This window comes from Neolamprologus multifasciatus, chromosome 3 (assembly GCF_963576455.1).
Source record: "Neolamprologus multifasciatus chromosome 3, fNeoMul1.2, whole genome shotgun sequence".
NCBI lineage: Eukaryota > Metazoa > Chordata > Actinopteri > Cichliformes > Cichlidae > Neolamprologus > Neolamprologus multifasciatus.
Window position 1 is genome coordinate 19,205,412 of NC_140441.1, and position 24,436 is coordinate 19,229,847.

The 24,436-nt window shown below is 39.7% G+C and overlaps 3 protein-coding genes across 4 annotated transcripts; all 3 read left to right on the plus strand.

Moving 5' to 3' along the window:
- The first annotated feature begins 383 nt into the window (after positions 1-383).
- Positions 384-7,530, plus strand: tp53 (tumor protein p53). 2 transcript variants are annotated; one of them, XM_085146356.1, is made up of 10 exons: positions 384-505; positions 585-693; positions 826-999; positions 4,186-4,360; positions 4,655-4,767; positions 5,285-5,394; positions 5,589-5,713; positions 5,797-5,888; positions 5,970-6,040; positions 6,886-7,530. In XM_085146356.1, the coding sequence occupies exons 1-10, from the start codon at positions 417-419 to the stop codon at positions 6,980-6,982; spliced, it is 1,155 nt and encodes a 384-aa protein (XP_085002482.1). In that variant the 5' UTR covers positions 384-416; the 3' UTR covers positions 6,983-7,530. The 2 variants fall into 2 exon arrangements, with proteins under 2 accessions (XP_085002482.1, XP_085002490.1); XM_085146364.1 differs by having other exon boundaries at positions 609-693.
- Positions 7,531-7,679: 149 nt separating this feature from the next.
- On the plus strand, positions 7,680-17,323 carry LOC146521886 (receptor-type tyrosine-protein phosphatase eta). Its single transcript, XM_085146260.1, has 12 exons — positions 7,680-8,253; positions 8,350-8,422; positions 9,577-9,665; positions 10,708-11,482; positions 11,763-12,020; positions 12,292-12,540; positions 12,844-12,967; positions 13,701-13,846; positions 13,963-14,214; positions 14,548-14,811; positions 16,718-16,815; positions 16,960-17,323. Exons 2-12 carry the CDS (start codon positions 8,380-8,382, stop codon positions 17,032-17,034), a joined length of 2,373 nt encoding a protein of 790 aa, XP_085002386.1. The 5' UTR covers positions 7,680-8,253; positions 8,350-8,379; the 3' UTR covers positions 17,035-17,323.
- Positions 17,324-17,438: 115 nt separating this feature from the next.
- Positions 17,439-24,170, plus strand: LOC146521887 (natural killer cells antigen CD94-like). Its single transcript, XM_085146433.1, has 6 exons — positions 17,439-18,102; positions 19,379-19,480; positions 21,122-21,241; positions 21,423-21,583; positions 23,066-23,190; positions 24,053-24,170. Exons 1-6 carry the CDS (start codon positions 18,048-18,050, stop codon positions 24,168-24,170), a joined length of 681 nt encoding a protein of 226 aa, XP_085002559.1. The 5' UTR covers positions 17,439-18,047.
- Positions 24,171-24,436: the final 266 nt, after the last annotated feature.

Genomic DNA, 24,436 nt, shown 5'->3' on the forward strand with positions numbered 1-24,436 from the left:
TATTTATTTTTAAGCTAACCGTAGTTGACTTGGCTAGTCAGCAGCTCTTCGAGTCAAAGGCCTGCTTGTTTTGAACTCATTTCCTGTGCCGCAGAAACTGTTTTTACGACGATCTTTGTTTACAAGACTTAACAATTTAAATTAAAACTGCTTTTCTCTGCTCTTTCTACGGCTTTGTTTCTTTCTTTTTTTCCGACCACAACAAATAAATAAATACATAATAACAATAAAAGCGAAAGTGTTGTGTTTTTTTTTTTTCTAAAAAAGTCGAACGAATGCTATATTTAGTTTGTTTTCATTAAAATTGTGGGAAAACTATTAAATTAATACCTCCATTAACTTAATCTCCCGTGCTCATTTCCTGTTGATATCCACAGCCTGCCTGCCTCACCACTGGGAAAGGAGGGAGGGAAACTATGGCAGAGCAGGGCTTCGAGGATTTACAGCTGAGCCAGAATCTACCCTTCAGCCAGGATTCATTTAAAGAGCTGTGGGACCAGCTACCGTGAGTAAAGTCTTCATGCCAGATTCCATTAATTTTTTATTTATTGATTTATTTTTAAATGCAATTATTACTCTTACAGTGTGACTGAATCTCTGTCTGTCAGTTTGGACACTATCTCAGCCGTGAACAGCAGTACAACAGGTCATGATGAAACCTGGAGGCCAGATGGCACTATGGAGATGTTTCAGGTGTGATTACCCGACCTTCTGCAGAATAGCATCTTTAAAGATTTGTCGAGATTCCTGTGACTTCAACATGCATGTTTATTCATGGAAGCAAACTGACTTCCCTTTCTCTGTTTCCATATGATCAATGAGCAGCAATTAGCTGAACAGTTTGATGAAAATCTCTTTGAGTTGCCAAATGACACCTTGCAAAAAGACGGCATTCCACCTCCAGCCTCCACTGTTCCGGTCACGACAGATTACCCTGGCGAATGTGGGTTTCAGCTCAGATTCCAAAAGTCTGGAACAGCAAAATCAGTGACTTCAACTGTAAGTTATGGTTCATCTGACCTCGGAAAATCTTATAACTGTACTTGTCGTTTTTTTTTCTTAAACAGGATTATAAATGTTATTTGTCTTACATCTGTTTTAATTGGTATGAAACAAACCACCAGAAATTTCACCAGGAATTTTAATACGATGGGCATTTTAACTGAATCCAAGTAATTAAACCAAGACGCATTATATATGTAAAGTTTGAAGGTGCTCTCAATCGATTATTCTGCAACCAAACATGACATGGAGCAGAAAGTTGCTTTTTGAGGCTTTCCTCACAGATAAAGAAGACCGTGAAAGCTGCTTTTAGTTTAGGCAGCAGTTGCTGAACTTAGTTTTGTTTTTGTTTGTTTTAATGCAGAAGGGCATATTTTATTTGTTTTATAACCGTTTTAATTCAATAAAACAAGTTAAACTCGCATATAGAGTTTTTAAAATGTGGAGGCTTGTTAATGAAAAGGCCTTAAATTGGTAAAGTCACTGCTTTTAAGTTATCCCTTGATTTTAAGATGAAGAAAAAAACATCTTACCTTTTTATTAAAAATCCATTCTTTGGTAGCGGTCATTGTGCCATTCATGTGGAATCTTTTTCATTGTGACGATTCGCTGAAATTTAACTTCCACAGTCAGTTGCTGCATTTGAAGAGCCAATAGTGTTGAAGTTTTCAGTGACTCACCATGTAGTGCAATGTGGTTGGCTAGCTCAGTTAAAGTTAGGGTGCTCTGCAGTGTAATCCCCCGCCACCCCCACCACTTGCTCTGGTCTGCAGGAGAAGGGCCTTCTGCTTGCAAAGCACTGCTCTGACATGACGGGACATGTTCCTGCACCCTCAGAACAGAAAAGGTTAAAATTTGAATCTGGTTCATTTTGCTTTGCTGCTTAGAAAAGTTAATGTATTTAATTTTGGATTATTTTGTTTTAGAGTCGAAAGACTAGTTTAGGGGTCAGCAACCTTTAACACTGAAAGAGCCATTAGGAGCCGGTTTCCACGCAAAAGAAAACACATCTAAAATGAAGATAAAACTGTATATGTTTTTTACCTTTTATGCTTTGTGTGAACAACTAAGGTGTGTTGCTTATGAAATCCATGAAGTGCTACAGAGAGAGGTCGTGTCCAAATTCATAGGCTGCATCCTCCTGAGGACCCGGCCTTCGCGGTCTACGTGGGCCGGGTCCTCAGAAGGTCGGGTAGGCCGGAAGTAAATGGCTGGGGAAATTGGACGGTCTAGCCTTCTGATTAGCGTCACCGCTGTCTCGGTGGAGTTTAATAAACTCAGCTGTCTGCTCCTTGCTATCTAAAATATAACAGGACACTGGCGTAAATTCTCGACCGTCTCATACTTCTGTTTAATCAGTTTTCTGTTTGATCCAAGGAGGAACCCACCCGGGGGATTAATAAAGTTTTATTTTATCTAATCTAATAACTTTATTTCAGCCAAACCGATTTACTCACGAACAAACAAAACACTGAAAAAAGCCCAACAATAACATTTTTAGGTTGTCTAAGTGACATAGATTACGTTTAACCCGAGTAGCGAAAGTCGGCGGTGGTCTGAACATGATGTGCCGGGAGTTGTGCCGTTCTCGGCAGCTTCAGTGACCCTCGAGCTCCCGGCTAGCTATCGAGCTGGTGGGTAGCAGACGTCTCCGAAAATGTCGAAGCACTTTTGCAAATATGCGATATCTTGATAAACCGAGCAGATATTTGATGTTTACACAGCTACTTTCCTGCCTGAAAATATGTTAAAAGTTTATTTTGTGACCCAGAAAGATTAGTAGGAGTAATTTTAAAACTTAGTAGCGGCCGCCATTGTTGGAAACTGGAGTTTGGCTGGGCCGCGCTATGAATTCTGGGATATGGTAGGCCACGAAGGACACACCCGATCCATCCTTCAAATTCGGGGGGAAAGGAGGACACATTTGTTGGCTGCATTCGGAGGTGTCTACGAATTTGGACAGCCTTTGGCACGTCGCTGTGATGTAATCGGTCTACAAATGCGGCCTCAGGAGGATGCAGACCATGAATTTGGACACAACCAAAGTTACATTTTATTTATGTAATTAACACATTTTGAACTTTTAAAGAAATATAACAAAAGGAAAGCTGAACTAAAATGATCCATGTAGCAAAGAAAAGCTGTTGTGAGCCACCACCCTTATATATATATATATATATATAAGGGTGGTGGCTCACAACTTGTATATAAGCTTATATACAAGGGTCGCCTTTGGGCTTTTCGAGGCTTGACCTGACTTTTAAAAAATAACTGGAAAAAAGCACTATGCTGCTAAAAAATGAAAAATAGATATTTGCAAAATTCTGCCTAAATATGTATTTTACCTGGTTAACGTGTGTGGCGGGGCGTGGTCTGCAGTGCCGCTGCAGGGAGGCGGACGCACCTGAGCGGCACTCGCAACCACGCCTCGCCGCCTTTACGTCTGTGCTATGCTGTTGTGTTGGTGTGTGTCGGGCTGTGAGCTGAAAAGCTACAGCCGTCTGTATACGTACAGCAACCGTGTGTGAAAAGTGGTCAATAAAGAGATGCTGAAAAGAGTGTTCATGCAAACATCGTCGGGTCTGCCGTGATATGTTTACAATGGGACTTCTGCTCCCGAACCTCTGCGCACAGCGTCTGCAAATCGGGGCTGTACGAAGTCACTTTCATCTTTACGCAGGACTGTAAGCTGTCGTCTGTGAGGCGTGAGCGGTGTTTGTTTTTAACATAGTTCACGGTGGAGAATAGCTGCTGACATAATGTGGATCCGAAGATCCATAATTGACCTACCTGGGGTTGAAAGTCTCGATAAATCAACGGCGTTTCGGCGGGTATACCGGCTTCTGCGAGTGTGACGCTTATTTTGAGTGATGAAAAAATAATAGAATATAATTTTCTTCTTTTATTTCAATATCACAATCTTCCAAATTAGAACTACAAGTTAAAGAACTAACATAAATAAAATACACTTCAGCTAAATACTTTTAATTTATTTTCCCAAACCACGAGGAGCCGCACTAAGGACTAAAGAGCCGCAGGTTGCCGACCCCTGGACTAGTTGAACAATTTGACTCTGTTTGAGATTAATGATTTAAACAATTTTTTATTTTTATTTTTTTGTCTTTGGTGGGCATTTGAATCTAGAAATATGTTATTAACAAAACTTTTTATTTTTTTATGAAGTACTCAGAGGTGCTCAATAAACTGTACTGTCAGCTGGCAAAGACCAGTCCCATTGAGGTGCTGGTGAGCAAGGAGCCTCCTCAGGGTGCTGTACTCAGGGCTACTGCCGTGTACAAGAAGACGGAGCACGTGGCTGATGTTGTTCGCAGATGTCCCCATCACCAGAACGAGGACTGTAAGGGACACTTTACAGCTTTTTTTTGGGGGGGGGGGAGCAAATTGGTTGAAATATGACTGTGAGCAGAGGAGTTGGAGGTGGATTGAAGGGATGCATCGATTCTGAACATTAAGGATGATGCCAAAAAAACCTCTCCATTTATTAAAAACGAGCCTTTGCAATTTTCATTGCACAATATTTAAATAATTAACTAATGCAAAACTAACACAGACTACACATTAAATGTAGTCTTGCCTAACTGTCGGTGCATCCCTGACTATTTCAATTTGTTTTAATCTGCCGTCTATTCAGCTGCGGAGCATCGCAGCCATCTGATCAGAGTGGAGGGCAATCAGAGGGCTCAGTATTTTGAAGATCTACACACAAAGAGACAGAGTGTGACTGTACCATATGAGCCTCCACAGGTATGACTGCCCAACTGTGTTCACTCTGAGGTGCACATCTCTGCTTTTTCTACACAACTCTGATTTGTACCCATTCATGTTTCCTCCATCGGTCTCATTAAATTTGTCAGTGGATGGATGAAGTGCTGCAAGAGCTCCAGACATTTTTCTTTTCCACATGAACATACCCCCACACAGTTCAGGGAAGGGGTACGATTTACACATAAGTTGAATGTGTTCACTTTTATACAGGTGTGCATTTCTTCAGTGGAGTTTCATACAGATTACATATAATAATCAATCATCCAAAAAAGAGACTTCATTTTTATGATCTTGCTATAACTTGATATATAATAAGTTGTACTTTTATAATATAACAAATGTAGTCTCTTTTTTTACTTTGGAAAGAACAGTGCAGAAAAGGGTTTTTCTTTTCTTTCTTTCTTTTTTTTTTTCTTGGATGTGTATCATATTACCTTTCAACTGTAGTTGCGTGAGCCAGCAGTACATTTTAATATTTATGCTTTTCCTGTTTCAGTTGGGCTCAGAGATGACCACTATCCTGCTGAGCTTCATGTGCAACAGCTCCTGCATGGGCGGGATGAACCGCAGACCTATCCTTACCATCCTGACACTGGAGACTCCAGAGTAAGTCAGTTTTCTCTCATGTGTGGCCAGAAGTGCAGCACAAACCATTTCTCTGGTGATGTTGTTTAACAAGTCATCTTGATTTTTGGCCTATTTTATCTTTAAAACTGCTCAAGAAAAGTCTCATCTTACAGTTTGTTTGTGCAGCACAGAGAAGCCGTTTGACCCTTACTGCATTGCATGTGCTTCTCTAGGGGGCTGGTTTTGGGCCGGAGGTGCTTCGAGGTGCGCGTCTGCGCTTGTCCAGGCAGGGACCGTAAAACTGAGGAGGACAATAAACAGAAGAAGGAGAGCGGCACCAAAGAGACGAAAAAACGAAGTACGTTTATGCTGGTTTCAGTTTCTGTTTTTGTTTTGTTTTCTTCCTGACCTCACTGATCTATTTATTTATCTCCTAACCAGAGAGCGCACCACCTCCTGACACCACGTCCACAAAGAAGTCCAAATGTACCTCCAGTGCTGAGGAGGACGACAAGGAGGTTTTTCTCCTTCCTGTAAGTAAATATGCATACAAGTACACTGAAATTCTCTCTCAGCCTTTCAATTTCATGACTGTCCTCTAATTTCTGCTGCAGGTTCGTGGGCGTGAGCGTTACGAGATGTTGAAGAAGATCAATGATGGTTTGGAGCTGCTTGACAAGGACAGGTAGGAGGCACCCTGGAAACTTTTACTGGATATGACAACAGCTACTGCAGACTGACAACAACAGGGAGTCGGTCTCAGCTGTTTCCAGTTGTCAGGTGTGCCTTTGGGCTTTACTGTAGTAGAATTTATCCTGTTTTCATCAAAACCTGGAGTCTCCTAATCCTGACACTAGAGGTCGCTGTGTGTGGTTAACCATGCTGCACATCCTGTAAACTGAAGCACATACCAGCATAGCTCCACATTAAGTATTGTTTATGATGCTCTAACTATAGCGAAAAATAGCTTTTGTAATAAATTAGCCGTGTCGTCTTGATGGTCCGGGTGTCTGTTTTTCATGTTGTATGAAAACAAAGTTGACCCTCTGGTTTCACATTGTTTGATGTGAGCACTTTTAAACTACTGTAAACGTGGCATTGCTACAACGTAGGGTGAATCCCAGTATTATATCAGGTGTGTAAGTATAGGGTGACAACCAGTGTCCACAGTTAATGTAGAGATCAGAAATGGCTGCATGAGGGCTCTAATTTAAAACAAACTCCTTACAGGCAGCAACTTCAGGGTTATACAGATGCAGCTCAGTGCTTTCTGAGTTTTACTGTCATGGTAATTTGAGATGAAAACAAAAAGGAAGCATCCAGTGTTGAATACCCAAAGGTAGTGTAGAGTATATTAACATGGGCTATTTAATTGGCCATGCCATGGTTTTGTGTTTGTGCTACCTGTAACCTTTTGGGTATTCAAAGCGGAAGTTATGCTTTTGGTTTAGCAGCTTGGATGAGTGCACTGGGATGTACATTGATCCTAAATATGTTGCATCATTTTATAACCCTGCTTTCTCTGTGCAGCAAAAGCAAGTCAAAGGTCTCAGTGAAGCATGAGGTTCCCGTGCCCTCCAGTGGAAAGAGGCTGCTGCAGAGAGGAGAGAGGAGTGACAGCGACTAAAATGCCCATCACCTCAATTTCGAAAACAAACGTCACGTTTTTGTCTAAACCTTCAGGTTTATTTCAGGTTTTAAATGCCCATTTAAAAACCCAAATGCCATCCTGCCTCAGTTAAAAAGGTTCCTGAAACTGTACTGTCACTGTACACTGACATACTGTTGTGTTCAGTTATGTTTTTCTTTTTTTTAAAAAAAAAAAATGTTTTTGAAGAAAAAAACCTATGTTCCTAATTGGGTTAGAGCCGTTCAGCATGGTTTGAGTGAGATTAAGAATGATCCTTTTCATAACGAGTCACTGCCGTTTATTTAAATAAAGTTCAAAGCTAGGCTTGGAAAACTTGAATGGAATTTGCCTCTGATGTTGCTGTATTACTGTGCTACAGTCGCACCATGTCATTTTTTAAAAAATATATATTTTGCATGATTGTCTAGGAAATAAAACCACCTCTGCGCAACCTTGATTCATATGCAATATGTAATCATGTTTGCAGTGTAAAACCGAACTAACCCATGGTATTAACTGATCATTCTTTAGTGGGGCTTTTTTTTTTTTTTTTTAAATAAATGCAGATGTATCAGTTTTCACTGTCACTCTTTTTGTTTCGCCTGTTGTCGGGAACATTTTCTTTTAATTATCAGTTAGATTTGGTAGATGAGGGGCTGGCTGGATCATCCCCTGAACTAACAGTCTTTTAGTATAGATTTTATTACAGGAGAAAAAAAGACAGTCTGATAAGTTAGTGTTACTTGAGTAGTCACACCGTAAATAGATGTAATGAGAACAATTTTTTTTTCCTTCCCCTTTTGGACCTTTTTCATAAAAAGAAGTGAATGTGAGCTCTCGTGTTTGCATTTAAACGTCATGTTGATGTCCCCGCTGACCAAACAGTTTACACTGCCAACAAAAATGTTTAAAAGGCATTCCTCTTATTGTTTTTGATTATTTGGGGAAAAGTTTTGTATAAGAGGGTTTCTCTATATTTTTCTGTTATTTTTCACTTTTGTATTGTACTAATTACTTGTAACTTTAAGCTTTAACGTAAAATAAATGCGATAAGGATCACTGTGGTTTTGTGTTCTGTTGGACAGCATAAACAAATATTTTTCTGTGCTTTGCAAGTCTGGATTATAAATGCAAAACAGATGCTATCTAAAGGTTCCTACAGTTGAATGGAGCCTTGTGACACCAGTCAAATGTGGGGTTTATAACCTGTTTTATTTGCCCGCATCACAAACCGAGAGGTCACAAGAGATGCAGCGTCTGTAGACCGGGTGAGTGGTGAGCCATCAAATATTTCACCTTTAGGCTGTTTTTGATTAGCTGGAGTTTTTAGTCACTTTGTTTTGTTTTTCCTTCTTCTAATACAGTATCAGTCTGAAAGTGTACAGAGCACCAATATGGGGAAGTTGCAGGTGAAAATTTGTATTTTTCTGTGCTGGGGTGAGTATTTGTAGTTTATTTTTAAAACTATTTTTAAAACTTACAGATTTTTAATCTGTATGTCAGAAAATATTTTGTGAGACAGTGTACAAGGAGACATCAAGTCCAGAATTTTAGGAATATGATCTGTATTTTCATCATATGTGATAACTGACCAATAATTAATCTATTTGTTGTCAGTTTATTAACCTCCTGAGATTCTGTGTCCTTATGTGGGAACATTACGTTTTGGCTTTTCTGCCCCCTGTACTCAATTCTGCGTGGAAACCGACGTTTTAATTGAGCCATAATGCAGACCACTGCTGTTCAGTGCTGTGCTTCAACTTTATAACGCTTAGTTCTAAAGTGAGGGTTGTCTTCTGATTTACAAACACCACCAACGACAACAAAAAAATTAGAAATGAGAAAAATAATTGTTGATGGACACAAAGCAGGAGATGGATATATGCAAAGTTATGACACCTTTTTCCAAGTGTCAAGGACTGAAATGAGAAACATAATCCAGAAAATCAAAGAGAGCCACACAGTACAGAACAAACCCTAACCCTGGGATTTCTCAGACGTTTGTGAGGCTAGTTTAAAACTACAATAAACAAAGCCTGTTATCCAGCAATTAAAGGTACACCATTGACTATTAGCAAGATGGAGGCTAATAATATTGACCCTGATAATTTTGGGGAAATAACAGTAAAACAATAAAATAATGTTAATATAAAAATGAAGATGTTTGGAATACTAGTGTTAAAGATTCTATGCACTGTCTAATAACACTTGGAGACATACTTTAAAAATGTTTTAAATAGTGTGGATAATAATTCCTCATCTGTACTTTAAAACACTACTTTTTGTTCAAAGATGATACTGAAGTGTGGGTAATAGGACTGGGAGCATGTTTGTGTGAAAGTGTTCTTATAGTCACCATTTAAAGGTATTTTAAACTGAAAATGTTCATGTTTAGATCTCTGTTATTCCACTCACTACACTACATGATAGTATAGTCTCTGTAAGCATAGTGCAAATACAAGATGACGCCAGCGTTGCAAAAACTCTGGAAAAAAAAGCTAGTGATGCTTCCTGATTGGTTGACTGATAACTTGGAAAGGCTGTAAAAACAAACAAACAAGCAAACCTTTGTCTGCCGTTTCCTTCCTCAGCTCTGACGTCGATGTACAGCGATGCACAGCGAGAGTATTTCATCCAGCGCAAAAGTCTCACCTGGGTTGACGCCCGAAACTACTGTCAGGTACAGGCTAAACCTGAAATGTATGCACTAACGGGCAGAAGCATGAAGCTGAGCTATACCACGTCAGTTTTATTCACTAAGGCAGATATGTGAGAGGGGATTCAATATGGAATTTAAAAAAGGTTGCCAGTGTGGAAATGCAAGTTTGTGGATGCGATAACTCGAGAAGCAACTGACATAGGAGTTTGAAATTGATATCCTGGGTGTATCTACTAAGAATCTCAGTTTGAATCTCAGTGACCGTGAACTCAAGGTCAGAGGTCAAGTTTTCTGAAAATCTTGTGAATGTGATAACTATTTAACAAGGCAACATAGGATTTTAAAACTGATACCATAGGTGTATCTACTAAGAGACAGGTGACCACCAGTAATTTCCAACTTCTTTTCCTGGTGGTCGTCACTGGGTTTGAGATCATCCTCAGGATCAAACAGACCCTTTTATATTTTCCAATTACGGCCTGAATGGATTTGGGTTCCCTTTGATGAAAGGATATCAATACCTACAAAGTAGTGGCAAAGGAAATTTTATTTTTTGTACACTTGTATCACAGGAATAATAGAAACATGACTTGCCTAACATTTGGAAACCTTGGTTATGGATTACACTAACAGCTGTTTGTTAACTTAGAATAGCCTAAATGCTAGCAACAGGCATTCAGTATGCAAAACTGACGTACCAGGTTATATTTGAAGCAAAAAAGTTATTTTAGTTGTGCTTGTGTCGACTATGTGCTTACCTGTGTGTCTAAATGCGGCGGATATATCTTTAGCACAAGGTGTATGTCTGTATCAAACATCATCTTGCAGTTTAGAGCCATGAGCCACATCTGTTGGTATATGTGAGCAATTTTAAACACTGGTCTAAGACTTAAGACAAAATATACTAGTATATAAATTTGTAGCGCTTTTCCTGTCATTTTACTCAACTTTATAGATTTCGTTTAATCTAAATTGTTAAAGAAAACCATCTCATAACATGAAATGCTCTCCAGTCTTTGGCCCATCTATAAAAGACTGACAGTAGCTTTTTGTGTGTGGCCAGGCCTGCTTCAAAGAGCTGGTGACACTGACTCCAGACAACATTCAGGCCCTTGCCCGGGACATCACCTCTGACCACTGGATCGGTCTTCGCAAGAACTTTAACTTCAAAAACAACTCTATCGACAACTCCACCGGCGACTTAACCAGCACTCTTGCAAGCTACGCAGAAAGCTACTTCACCACACACTATATCAACAACAGTGACTCCAGCAGCCCCATTATGAACTGGACTCAGTGGGCTGACGGGGATCCCCTAGCCTTCCAAAACTGGTACCCTGGCTGGCCGCTGCCTAAACCTTCCCCAAAACCTCCCAACAAAACCGTGTGCTGCAGCTGCTCCTGCACATGCCCAGCAAGGCCAACAACACCCATGACTACAAACGCAGAATTCACAACGCCCAACACGACAACAACACAATCAGGACATAATGTGACAAGTTGGAGTGATGACCCGGCTGAAACAACTGAATTCACACCAGACTTCACTGACCAATCTGTTGTTACCGACGAAAGTACAACACACGTAACAAGAACAGAAAACATGACAACCCAAAGAACAACTCCATATTTCACCACAAGTGCACCCTGGACGACCGCTGAGATGCCATTAGCAGCACAGTGTGAGAAGTCGCCTGTGCAGGAGCCAAAAGAACCTGAAGATGAAGACGACAGTAATGATGAGAATTACATTGAAGACTCGTGTGTGGCCATGCTCAGCTTTGGGCCGTGGATTGAAAAGAGCTGCCTGGAGCGTCTGCCATTTATTTGTTATGAAGGTAGGTCACAAACTGTATGGGTGCACAGATGCAGATACCTGCTAATTTATCACACAAAATACTACAGTTAAAACTAAGGCCACGCTTAATGCTTCCATTTAGGAATTTAGAGGTTAAGTTACAGCCAGATGCTGTGAGCACTTTAGGTGTGTCTAAACTCAGTGCTGCAAGTAGTGGACGTGTTGCCAAATTCACCCCACGGTCAGACTGTGCAATGTAAAACTATGTATACAAGTATAAACAATGTAAAAGTAATATTCTTCATCATGTTTTCAAACAGATCGCTTCATGGGACAAGTCAACGTCACCAATATAACTTTTGAGAGCGCCAACCTGACATGGTTGGTTGCACCGGGCGATATCAGCCATTATCGGGTAGAGGTCAAAGGTCAAAAGGATAACAAAACATGGGTGTTTAACGTCACTGATTTGACCTGTGGCCTCTCCAACCTGACAGCAGGGACCTCCTACTCGGTCCAGGTGTTCCCCGTCAAGTGTAAAAGAGACCTCAACCCAGAGAACGCCACCTTCTACACCAGTGAGTTTCAATGGACGTGAGAAATATAGATTTATTTATGCACCTGTTCACCTGCTTATAGTTCTGATAATATACCCCGAACAGCATCATGTAAACACCCAGAACAACACTCACACTTAAGATCACGAATTTGCCGTTATTGCACTACATGGTATATTTTAAGTTTACCCAAAGTTTGTTTTTCTTTTCTTTCTTTTCCCCATCTGAGCCTGGTTCAGCCTGACGTTTAAAAAAAAAAAAAAGACACTGATGATATCTGTGTTTTTTTCAGTACCTAAGGCCGTCACAAACCTGACAGTCAGTGATGTGGAAAAAAACTCTGTCTTTCTGAGCTGGGAAAAACCAGAGGGAAACGTGGATTTCTATCGTCTGACTTACGAGAGCACCAGTGTTGAAGTGACAACAGAGACAACAAAGGTTGAGGGTTTGATACCTGGAACCCCCTACAATTTCACTGTCGTCTCGGGAGTCAATGATGCATCTAAATGGAGCTATGAAGCTCACGTCTCAGCGTATACCAGTGAGTTTTTGCTCATTCTTTGTCGTGTATACGTCTGTGCTGCACATGTAACATCCATATCTGTTTTTCTTCTTTTAGTAGCAGGAAGTGTAATATGTGATTGAAACCAGTGAAAGGCGCCGAAAAGCTTGTTTACGCCTAAACGAGGAAGCGGTTTACAGTTTGTCCTTTCTTGCTGACATAACATGAAATTCAAATCAGCAAAGGCAAATGAGAGCCACTGCTGACGTGAAGAGAGGCGCCTGTAAAGTTTTCCTGGTGGATGTGTCTGTTTTTTGCTCATCTGTTTGTTCCTGATTTCAGAGCCTGATAAAGTTTACAACCTGACAGTGTCTGATAACAAGGATCGCTCGATGTTGGTCAAATGGGATCGACCTGTGGGAAACTTCACAGATATCCTTGTGGTAGCGAACTACACGAATGGAACGTATGTATTTGTAGAAATCGAGCCACACTGTATGCACACACATTTTTCTCTAAGCAGAGTTCATGTTTCTCAGACTTTAAGGACAAAGTTTTGCACCCCTTTGATTTATTGATTAACTTATAGGAAGTTTGCCAAAAATAAAATAATAATATACACATATGTAGCCTGTTGTGTTGTTTGGTCATTTAGATTCCTTTGCTGTTTGAGTTGTCCAGCTTTTATTTTTTTGAGAGATCAGCTGCAAAAATGCCCTAAATGTTGACTTTAAATGTAAATTTTAATTCCTGTCAATGTTCCATGTATTTCTATTACATGTTTTTGATTGATATACATTGACTTTTTATATTTTCCTCAGTAATTAATCATTGAAATAAATAAACCTTTAAAGTTTTAAAATATAACTCGCTTGGCAGACTGAGAGAATCGTTTTTACGGCGCCTGTCTTTGAGTGCTCAAAGCCCTCCCTCCAAAATTCACGATGAAATAAAAAACCTGTGAAAGAGTTTCAACGGCAATTTCCAAAAACCACGATTTGGTCACTGGACCAACTGGTCACTGTTCGGTGTATGTCTCCTTCTGGACAATGATGCGGTGATAGGTAGCTTCTGATTTTGAGGTTAACTGTCCCATCAGGTCTTCTTATTACAGCTAAATAGATCTTCTTGTTCAGCTGGATGAAAAGAAGAGTGGAGCTTTGGGTATGAGCTTTAGTAACAGTTTCTCTTTGTGACAGGAGCCTGTTTAATACAACTGTAAATTCCACTCAGAGCAGCGTGGAAGTAACAGATCTGCCACCGGCCACACATATATTCATCTATGTGACCGTGCGGGTCAACAAAGACCTGGTGGGAGAAACCGAAAGGATCAACAGCTTCACGAGTAACTCTTTCTCATTGTTCAGATTGATTTCATTGTTGATGCACAGAAACAAATAAACGGGAACTGTCCCACGCTACACTGATCGCCTCTGATCTGACTGCTTGTCTGTTCTGTAGCTCCTGGACCGATTTCAAATTTGACTTTGACTACAACTAATGATTCCCTCACCGCTACCTGGCTGTCTCCTGTTGGTAGCGCTTTAAATTTCACAGCCGAGCTGTGTCTCAACCAGGATTGTGTAAACAAAACAAGTGAAGCAACAAAAATCACATTCAATGAGCTGAAGAATGCTGCCAAATACTCTGTGACCGTCTATGCAGTGAGTGGACAATTTACCAGCACGGGGGTGTCCGCCTCCGAGTTCACCCGTGAGTCACTTTTGTCATCTTCTGTGGTCAGAGTTGTTTGGTTGCCACCACCAATGTTTACAAGCAGAAATATCTCAATTCTTATTCTAAAAAAGCAAATCTGTGAATGATTGTTACGCCACTGAGAAAAAAGATTTCCACGCAGAGCTAAGTTAAAATTCTGATGTCAATGTAAAAAAAAAATCTTCAGTGGCAGAAACGATCTATTTCATACAAGTCTGATTTATAAAAGCACAAAAAACATTACTTCATTACTCTTATGTCAGGCTGACTTGACTGTAAAATAGTAATGGGAAATAGCTTTCTAATTTTCTCCATCTTCTTTGATTTTAGTGCCAAATCCTCCTACTAATCCCAGAGCCATTAGTGTCAGTAAGGACAGCATCACCTTTGCCTGGGACGCACCTGCAAGCACATCATCACCCACGTATGGTGTTAACCTCAACTCCAGCTTCTGGGGTCACAGTTGGAGTACTACAACTGATACAACCACGTTTACATTTTCTGGCCTGACATCAGGGACCAAATATAATTTCAGTGTGTACGCAATCGCTGACGGAGAGAAAAGTGCCTCAGCACACTGTGCAAATTTCACAGGTAAGATTTTTGGCTTGGAAGAAAAACTGTTAACAACATGATAGGTGACACTTGGTAGGAGTTATCTCGTCACTTGCACTTTTTTGAGCTTTCGTGGTGTTTTATTCTGTTTCCCTTGTGTTTTATTCAACTTTCATTGAAAGTTTCATTTTGTTTTGTGTGCTTTTGCAGTTTTTTTTCCTGTATGCTGGTGTTTTCACAAGTTGCAGTGTGTTTGACCCTTCAGGGCCACTGTAGAAATAATCCTTATTATGGGAAACTGAAGAGAAAAAACTTTAATCAGTGATTTGCAAACTTTTCCAAAAAAACCATCAAGATTAAAAAAAGCTCTGCCTAAAATGAGCCTGGTTCTGTTAAAAAGGAGTTTTTCCTTGCCACCATCGCCGAGTGCTTGCTCAGATTTTAGTGAAATAAGAGGAGTCATACTCCTTGACTTCATCATGGATTTTGATTCTCATTAGCTTGCGCAGTACAGAAAATAGTGACAAGAAAACTGCTGACTTTCTTTCTGTACTTCACGCATGATTATGGGCTGGGTCAGGTTTGAACTTCTTTTATTATTGTTCCAACACCAGTATTCACATGAGGTGAAAACTGCACTAAGGTCCCATTTAAAAGCCAACAAGTGTAAGAGGACAACAAAAGATAATCAAAAGCAAGGAATAGGACAACGTATTTACATCGTTCATTAAGTTTAATTAAGAAAATGCCAGACTCAGTTTTCAAAAATCAGTGTCTGGTGGATAGTCCCTAAGTCTCAGTCACAGATCTGTCGCTGAGTATGAGAGACTTCTGGTTCAGAAGTTTTCTGCTTCCAAGATAAAATAAGCTATTTCTTATTTGATGTTAAATTTTTGAGGAGCTGAACTCAGTTATGGCTTTTGAAAAAGTTACTTGGCCACTTTCTCCATTAGATTTAGACAGCTGCGCTTTCCCCATGAATTGTAAGCGAGTAGCTGTCTAGCCTGGCTGGATTTTTCCATCTCAAAAAGAAGTTCTGAGCCACAGAAAGGAACCGAAAGGAAAAACATGATTGTGTTTTATGTAACTCGAAGTAGAGGACAGATAGAGTTAATATTATCTGATTTGAAATTTGATGATTGCATTTCATACCAGGAAACTTATCAAAACTGGATAAACAGTTCACGGAGACTGGCAATTTGAAAATCAGCAAATTAAGCCCTCTGGTCAATTTTTGCAAAATAAAGTAAATAGTAAATAAGTGATTAAAAAAGGAGGTAATAAATGTAAAGGTACTTATTTAGATCTCTTTTTTTTTTTTTACTCAATTTGAACACCAGGCGGTCCCAATTTTTTAACCTAACATGATTGATGATAGATGGATTGGACTCTAGTAAGTTGGAAAAACTACGCTTTGACACCCCAGTAATCAAACCAGAGACCAACAGATGACCCGCTCTACCTCTGCACTTTAGTCGTTTCTGGTTTAAGTTAAGATATTTATGTCTTAGATCTAACCTAATAGCGTATCATGAAAACAATTTTAATCACCTTCAGCGACCCAAAATTTCACAAAGAGCAGAGAAATGCTTACAGCCTCTGCTCACCTGCTGGGTGAATGAGGCAAGTTGTGTAAACCACTTTGAGCGCTCAGAAAGTGTAGAAAAGCACTATATAGCAACCAGTCCGTTTACCATTTACAGTGAGTGTGAGCTTTTATATGACTGATAGAAAACTCGCTTGGCAGACCGAGAGAAAGAAAAAAACAAGATGCTATACGAGCAAAAGGTGACGGCTGCGAAAACATATCGGACCAGCTAGTCCAGGATTTAAATTTTTCTGTCCATAGCTGTATTTATTCCACCATATGCAAATTTTACCATGAATGGAAGCATGCCTTTTTCTTTCCTGTTTGCACATCTCACAGTCTCTGTTCGTTTCCCAGATCCAGACCTAGAGGAAATCAGCCTGTCGATGCTGTGCTCCTCGTCCGAGTCTCTCCTGTGTGATAAGAACTCAACAAGGGAGGAAGTATTTAAGGAGGTGAATCTGTCACCACTTGGACATAAGCAGCATTTTGATTAGCCAAGTGTGCTGAGCTGTGGCTTCGGTGAAAGGTCTCAGCTTTGTGTTTTCAATTGTGCGTTGTTTTAATTGTGTTGTTTCTGTTTGTGTGTTTTGCTACAGCTGAAGGCCAAATTCAGTACGCTGTTTAAAGGGCGCATCAACTGGCATCTTGAGCAATACGGGAAACAAGGATAAGCCACTGCGATTTAGTCCTAAAAACTTCAAGGTTGTGCTTCAGTAAAATGTACAGCGACTTTTCTGATCGGAATTGTGATATGTGATTACTATACCTGCAGATATATTCATTTATTGATTAATTTTTATTTTTTCATTTTTAATAGGCAATAGGAATAAAGTAGATGACCAATCATTATTAAAATCAGCATTTTATTTGTTCTTTTTTTCACATCACCTTCTATTTTTTTCTTCTCGACCTGAACTTTGTATGCTGAGGATGTTTTAAATAAACACACTATAATCTAAATGTGGTCTGGATTCTGTCACTGCATGTCACTGTAACACAGATATTTGTGTAAGGTTGACGTCACACCTTAAAGCATCTTCCATGATACCAAGTCGACTAACATGAATCATATCCACTCCTGCACTTGTTACTTTGGACTTTATTACATTTCCATACGGATCATAAATTACACATAATTGCTGATGATTGTCCAGCTGTTAAGATTTTATCAACATCAACAGTAAAAAAAGAAAAAAAAAAACTCAGTCTGTGTATACTTGTTCTCTTAATTCTACATGCATGCAGACACTTCCCCTTTTTCCAAAAAACAACTCTCGTTGTTCAGTTTTTGAACAATAAATACGTCAACGGTGAGGACCTGATGCCCTCGAACATACTGCAGTTTTATGAGGTCAAGTAATGGCATAAAACCAAACACAAAGCTTAATGTCTGCGGTGCTTCTGCGCCTGCATATGTAACATCTATAACACTTCCAGGGTGTGAGCTGGTCCCTGTTAAAAAGCACTTAAGTAACGCTGCGTGTAAGCTGTTATTCTCTGCACAGCTTCCTCTGCAGTGTGTCGGTAATAACTTTAACACTCCAGAGGAAGAAAGCAAACTGCAATATGAGGAAGGGGTGGAGTGATCACATTTTTAAAAATAAAATAAGCATCAGAGAGAAGAAAACGTGAGCCAAAAAAGCTTTCGAAACTGCTGAAGCAAAACCACAATCGAGCAGCAGCAATGGAGTCTTCACAAGGACACGGAGACGATGAAGCTAAGAGGGAAACACTTGCAGGTTAGTTTTAAAAAAAGCAATTAAAGAAAAGGCTTCAAAACAGGACACGTCTGATGAGTTAATATTGAAAATAAAAATGATATGTTTCTTTGTTTCTGCAAAGGAGATGGGCCTCGGTGTGATCAGAGGCACATTTATGTTGCATCCTTTCATGATTTAAGTTCTTTAAAACTAACATGACCACTTCCTGTGGTCTAGAAAGTGAAATGACCTCCTGTTTGTGATTGAAACAGGATTTCAGTTTTTTCCTTGCTGTATTTTTGCCTCCACGCTCCCAATGCGTTCATCGGCTGACGGGCCCACAATATTTTGGACAAAGAGCCGTTTTTCTAGTTTTTTTCTCTGGGGATTTTACATCAAACAACACGTACCTGAAGTGTAGACTTTCAGCTTTAATTGAAGGGGTTTAAAAACTGTTTTCATTTTTAAGAAGATCCGACATTTTTATACGCAGTCCCTCATTTAGAGTGGCTCCAAATTCACTGGACAGACTAACATAATTTTACAATTATGGATTGTTTTTAGTATTTGGGTGAAAAAAATCTATTACAGTCACTGACTGCCTGAAGTTTAAAGCCCATCAACACCACCCAACACTGTTTCCTCCCTTGAGGTGCCCACCAGGCCTTTACTGCAGCTGCATTTAGTTTTGTCTTTAGTAACAAGTCACTGTAAAGCACGCTCTGTTGATCGTGACAAATAGCTCATTGAAGAATGTCACATTTTTTGCCTTGAGAAGTTCTTGGGTTGCTTTTGCACTACATGCTTTGATCCATTTGCCCTGTGGAGCACCGTCTGATCAGGTTTGGCTGAATCTGAGCAGAGAGTAGAGCCCTGCTGCTTCTATCAGCAGTCACATCATCAATAAACACCAGTGAGCCAGTCCTATAGCCATACTACCATAATACTACCTCCACCATGTCTGAGAGATAATATGGTATGCTTTAGATCACAAGCTGTTTATCTATCTTCTGTGGTTTTTGAGGTCTTTTGGTGTTGTTGTGCTGGTCAGTGTGTTCCTTATCAGATTGCTGATTTGGTTTTTATTATCTCTTAGGCGTATTTTTAATATATCATTATTTTCCACCTAATCGCCTTAAATACTAACCCCGAGCTGCTCTGTAATTCATCCACTGTTGGATCGAAAGCACTTACATAGAAAGAGCATAGATAAAAGTGTCTGTGTGAATGGGTGAATGAGGTGAGTTGTATAAAGCGCTTTGAGTGCTCAGGTAGGCTAAAGAAGAACCAGTTCATTGAGCTTTTATCATTACAGGTGCAGGATCCTGTCAGTTTTGTCATCTAACAGTTGGAGTGGCTATTGCTATAGCAGCATTAACCCTGATCGTAGGACTCCTATTGTCCTTCATTTTATTTGGTGAGTCTAAATATGCCTGCATAGAAATGATACATGCATGAAGTATTTCATCTGTAAACACTTGGGGAGATTCCAGGATCAAACCTTTGCTCATAAGGTCGTGCATACAGCGCCTTGAAATGATCATTAAAGATGCTGGAGAATCACCCTGCTGCTCCATGTACCTGGACAACAAGCAAACTGAAAGTAGTTCATACATACAGAGTTCGTACAAATCCTCCTTTTATTGTGCAGACTCAGCACAAATCATCATCATGTACCCCAGTGGAGAAATAGATCCAGAGGACTGTATAAAATTCATATCAACACGTTCTATTTCGAACAAAGTGGTGTGAAAAACTGTTCCCCCCCTCCCTGATTTCCTCTTTTTTCAAATGTTTGCCACACTATAATGCTTCAGATCACCAAATATTAGAAAAAGATAACACAAGTAAACTCAAAATGCAACTAAGTTTCGAAATGAAGATGTTTATGATTAAGGGAGGGGGAGTGTCCGGGCCTACATGTCCATGCGTGAAAAACTGTTTACGTGTGTTAACTTCGTCTAATATTTAAACGCGTTTGATGATCTGAAACCTTTAAGTGTGACAAACATACAAAAAAAAGAGGAAATCAGTACGCTGTGTGTACTTACATTTTTTGAGTGTGTTACTATAAAGCACACATCGCTTCCATAAAAAATATCTAAAAGCATTTAATTTAACTTTTTTATTTTATCAGCAAGTATTCCTTCTTCGTTCTGACAACCACAAGCAAACACATTGCATATAACTAGAAATGAATAGAATAATATAATTATATAATAATAATAATTAATATTGTCATTATTACGGTGGCTAATCCACTGGACTGGAAATAAAACACTTAAAATAAAAGTAAAGGTGGTAAAGTAAACCACCTCCTTGGCTGGCAGCTGTGGCAGCAGGATGATGGCTTTAAAATATAAAATTAGCTGATAATTTCCAGACATTTAGCCTAAATAATCAAACATACATAAGTAGACACTTTATAAGGCACAGCAGTGCCCCCCCCCCCCCCCCCCCCCCCATTGTAAGAAGCATTTGCAGTTTTGCTATATTTCAGGTAAAGAGTCTCCAGTACACAAGACGGCAAAATACAAAATTTGAAGACAACCTCAGGAAATAAGACTAAAACACATTATTATTACTATGATTACTATGGTTATTTTTAGGGGTGCTATGATGGAACTTTGGGGTACTTGAGACACCCCCCCCCCCCCCCCCCCCCACAGGGTATAACCTGGCAGAACATAATGTACTTAATCTACTATTTTCTGCTGTTTGTGTTTGTCTCTCTAAACCTGCGGTTTCCACCTCCATGTTCATCCCTTCAAATTTCCTCCAAATGTGAAAAAGAAATATTAAAAATGCAGTTATATTAATTTATTATAAGAAAATTGGTTATAGTATGATTGCATTTGTCTTTCTCAGCATTTAACGTAGCTTAAAACAGCAAAAGTAATCCTAATCTGCTTTTTAGCTTTCAATATGCAAAAAAGGTAACACACGGAGCTATAGCGTCTGGAAGCATCTGGAAGACATGATGTTTTATTTATTTTTTGTTGCTGCCTGTAGTGGACCTTCAGTGCTCAGCTCTTATCTTTATATTTATATTTGTCAGTCATATTGACAGCAGCACCAGAAGCAAGTCAGACAACAAGGCAGGAACTGCTGGAGCAACTGCAGCAGTGCCAGAAACAGCAGCGTGACGTGAACCTGATGCTTCACGCTGTCACTCAAGGTAATTTACATGATCTCAAACACAGTGAACACAGGTGATCTGCCACAGCACTGCATTCGCTGCGTGTTTCTGGTTACATTTGTGATATGCTTCACACACAGAGTGGTGAAAGCTGTGGGACTCCAGTTCTTACAGGGTTTTATCTGACACTTAAATCAGTGTTTCTTCCTCCTATGTGGAGACTCAAGGTGCAGTTTGTGCCCTGAAAAGTGGCTGTGGTGGATGGGACGTTGCTACTTCTTCTCAGTTGGACTGCAGGAAAATCGCCAATGGAATGAGAGCGCCGAGTTCTGCCGGCAGCACAACAGCAGCCTGGTTGTAATCGAAGACTCTGCAGAGATGGTAAACGCACCATGCACGAGTCATGTGAAGCACACACACTTACAGTTCTGAAGTTGTACGTATCAGATTCACTTTAAGCTGCTGAGGACGTTTGGCCCACTCTACTTCACAGCGTCCCTTCAGTTCGTTGAGATTTGCGAGCCTTTTTTTATACACAGCTTATAAATCAGGTTGGGCTATGACCGGGTCATTGCAACACCTTGATTCTTTCCTTTTTTAGTGTTCTGTTGTAGATTTGCTGCTGTGCGAGTGTCCTGTTGCATGACCCAATTTAGTTTTATTGTCACACAGGTGGCCTCAAATTTGACTTTTGAATACTTTGATGGGAGTTCGTGGTTGACCCAGTGACTGCAGGGACCCCAGGTCACGTGGCTGCGAAACAAGCCCAAATCATTACCGCTCCTCCACGTGCACTTTGTTCAGATGCAATCCCTTCCAAACAAGCCACGCTTGTTCCATCTTTTTCTAATTGTATGTCATAAATATTTACATTTAAACGCTAACTGAGGCCTTTAGAGTCTCAGTTAGCATAAAAAGACGTTTACTCCCCCCTCCCACCCCCACCCCCAAAACAAAACAAACAAATTGCTAAACTAAAAGTTGGAACTTTGCTAAGGACTCCCACAAGAAATTCCCAGATGTATCCCGCAGCTTCTGCCCACCTTGACTTTCAGTCACCCCAGCTTGTGCTATGGACCACTGATGAAATGTGGGCTTTCTTTACGTAACCAATGCAGAACCGGTGCTAAACCAGTAATGGCCCAACCTGGGTGGATGTCAGCTTTCTGTACCAGCACTTGTTTTTTTCATAGTAACAAACATAAATAAAATGGTAAAATTTCTGGCAGAAAATGAATCAGGGTTGTCAAACATACAGCCTGGGGGCCAGAATCAGCACCCAAAGACTAAAGCCCATTAGATGGCTTTAGGCATAGATATTATACATTTTATACTTTTTTTTTTTTTTACAGTTTTCACAGCATTTTCTACTGATAAAATCCCCAGAAGTCATTCATACTACACTAAAGTTAATTAAGTAATAAATGAACATTTAAATGACAACAAGTTTAAAATGTTGTGCTATCTACAACAGAAATTTCTATGTTTTACAGCAAGTCCACGCAGTTAAAAAAAAAGAAAGAAAGAAAAGAAAAAAGCAAATACACTTTTTATTATTACAGGACAGTCTGGGACAGTTTATTTTTTTCTTTAAATTTACACATTTATTACTTACAATTTAGTCTTAAACAGTCGTGCTGACAAATTTCAAATAGAAGCATTTCTTTATTGTGTAGAAAAACTCAGACATGCTGTTGAAAAAAAAGATTTTTTCATAAGAAGTTGACTGAGGGATTCAATGTGTGATTAATCTTCTCTACCTTACAGAAAGGGGCGTGTCACTGCTCTGGCTCACTTAAGTTCAAAGTGGGCTGTGTGTGGTCGGTGATGACATCCCTGCTCTAAATGTTGCTTCCACCACAGGATTTCATCCAAGGAGTGATGACGAAGTTCTCCCAGATTCCTTTCCTGTGGGTGGGACTGACAGATGCCAAGCAGGAGGGTCAGTGGCTGTGGGGCGATGGGAGGGCAGTCCAGCACTACATGCAGTAAGTCATATCACAACAACAAAATAAAAATAATAAAATAATACGGTATAATTAAGGAACTCATTTTGGAAGAATTAGAAATAAAAGTGCAAGGAGTAAAATATATTAAAAAAAAATAATATATCAAATAATAAGTCTTCCTGTTATAAACTGGAGTTGCAGAACACTTTGCCTGCTGCAGCGACTGCAAATGCAAAACAGTCTTAGTTATTTGCACTGAGGGAGTAGCAGGCAGCAGGGGCTGATTACCTGTGGGTTAGAAGCTGCTCGAGGCTTTAAGTTTGACTGCAGAGTCCTCTAGAGGCGGGAGTAGAAGATGTCGGTGGGCTGTGCGCTGTCGGCCCTCCCGATGACCGTGGTAGTGCAAATGCACTGATGAGAATGCTGTTCCTGAGATATACTGTGCACATTTATTTCTGTAAAAACAAACAAGCAAACTGTACAGTACAGTGTCAATAACTGCAGAAATGTCTCTTGGAATATAATAAATATTAGTAGGATGCTTCTTGTTTTAGCCACTAAAACGTTTTTATTAAATGAAAAATGATCTCTTTATCTAATGTATAGGCAAATACAAATAGAACACAATCAAAAAATGAAAACACAAACAGAAACGTTTAAGGTTAAGTTAATCTTTATTACAATATTATAACAAACAATTTACACGTATACATGACCCACATATCCAAAGGCAAACACACACAAAATGACATCAACTTGACTGTATGTAACGTGACCATATGTGACTGTACATATGTTTATTTATGTAACATATTTACAGTTTATATTTTTTAATGAGGTTTATTGTCATGTACTGCTTGCTTTAAACACTGAGTTTTCACTCCCACTGTGTGTTTCAAAGGGTGATGGTGGAGTGGGATGCTGATCACAGGGACTGCGCAGACCTGAGGGGAGGCGCGAGTCTGTTCGCCGCTGACTGTGAAGAGTACGGGCCGTGGGCTTGTAAGAAGGAGTACTGACACACAATTACAATTTATTTTACACACAGTTTACTTACAATGTCAATTTGGCACGACACAAAAGGTAAACAAAAAGCTGTTTACAACTCTAAAATCTATGAATTTTAGGAAAAGAAGCCAAAAGGGATAGGAATACAAGACGTTAAGTCAGCCATATAAAACATTTATTGCCATCTGAAAGTGCATTATAAAGTGCATTCATGTACGAAGAGGCAAAATGTCGAAAAAATAAGCAACATGTTGTTGCCTTCAATTTTGGACAGAGT

Coding starts and splice junctions, on each gene's coding strand:
- tp53 (XM_085146356.1), top strand. CDS start 417: ATGGCAGAGCAGGGCTTCGAGGATTTACAGCTGAGCCAGAATCTACCC. Junction 1,000..4,185: donor CAAAATCAGTGACTTCAACT/GTAAGTTATGGT, acceptor TTTTTTATGAAG/TACTCAGAGGTGCTCAATAA. Junction 4,768..5,284: donor TACCATATGAGCCTCCACAG/GTATGACTGCCC, acceptor TTCCTGTTTCAG/TTGGGCTCAGAGATGACCAC.
- LOC146521886 (XM_085146260.1), top strand. CDS start 8,380: ATGGGGAAGTTGCAGGTGAAAATTTGTATTTTTCTGTGCTGGG. Junction 12,541..12,843: donor TCACGTCTCAGCGTATACCA/GTGAGTTTTTGC, acceptor TCCTGATTTCAG/AGCCTGATAAAGTTTACAAC. Junction 13,847..13,962: donor AAGGATCAACAGCTTCACGA/GTAACTCTTTCT, acceptor TCTGTTCTGTAG/CTCCTGGACCGATTTCAAAT.
- LOC146521887 (XM_085146433.1), top strand. CDS start 18,048: ATGGAGTCTTCACAAGGACACGGAGACGATGAAGCTAAGAGGGAAACA. Junction 21,242..21,422: donor GCTTCACGCTGTCACTCAAG/GTAATTTACATG, acceptor TCCTATGTGGAG/ACTCAAGGTGCAGTTTGTGC. Junction 21,584..23,065: donor TCGAAGACTCTGCAGAGATG/GTAAACGCACCA, acceptor CTTCCACCACAG/GATTTCATCCAAGGAGTGAT.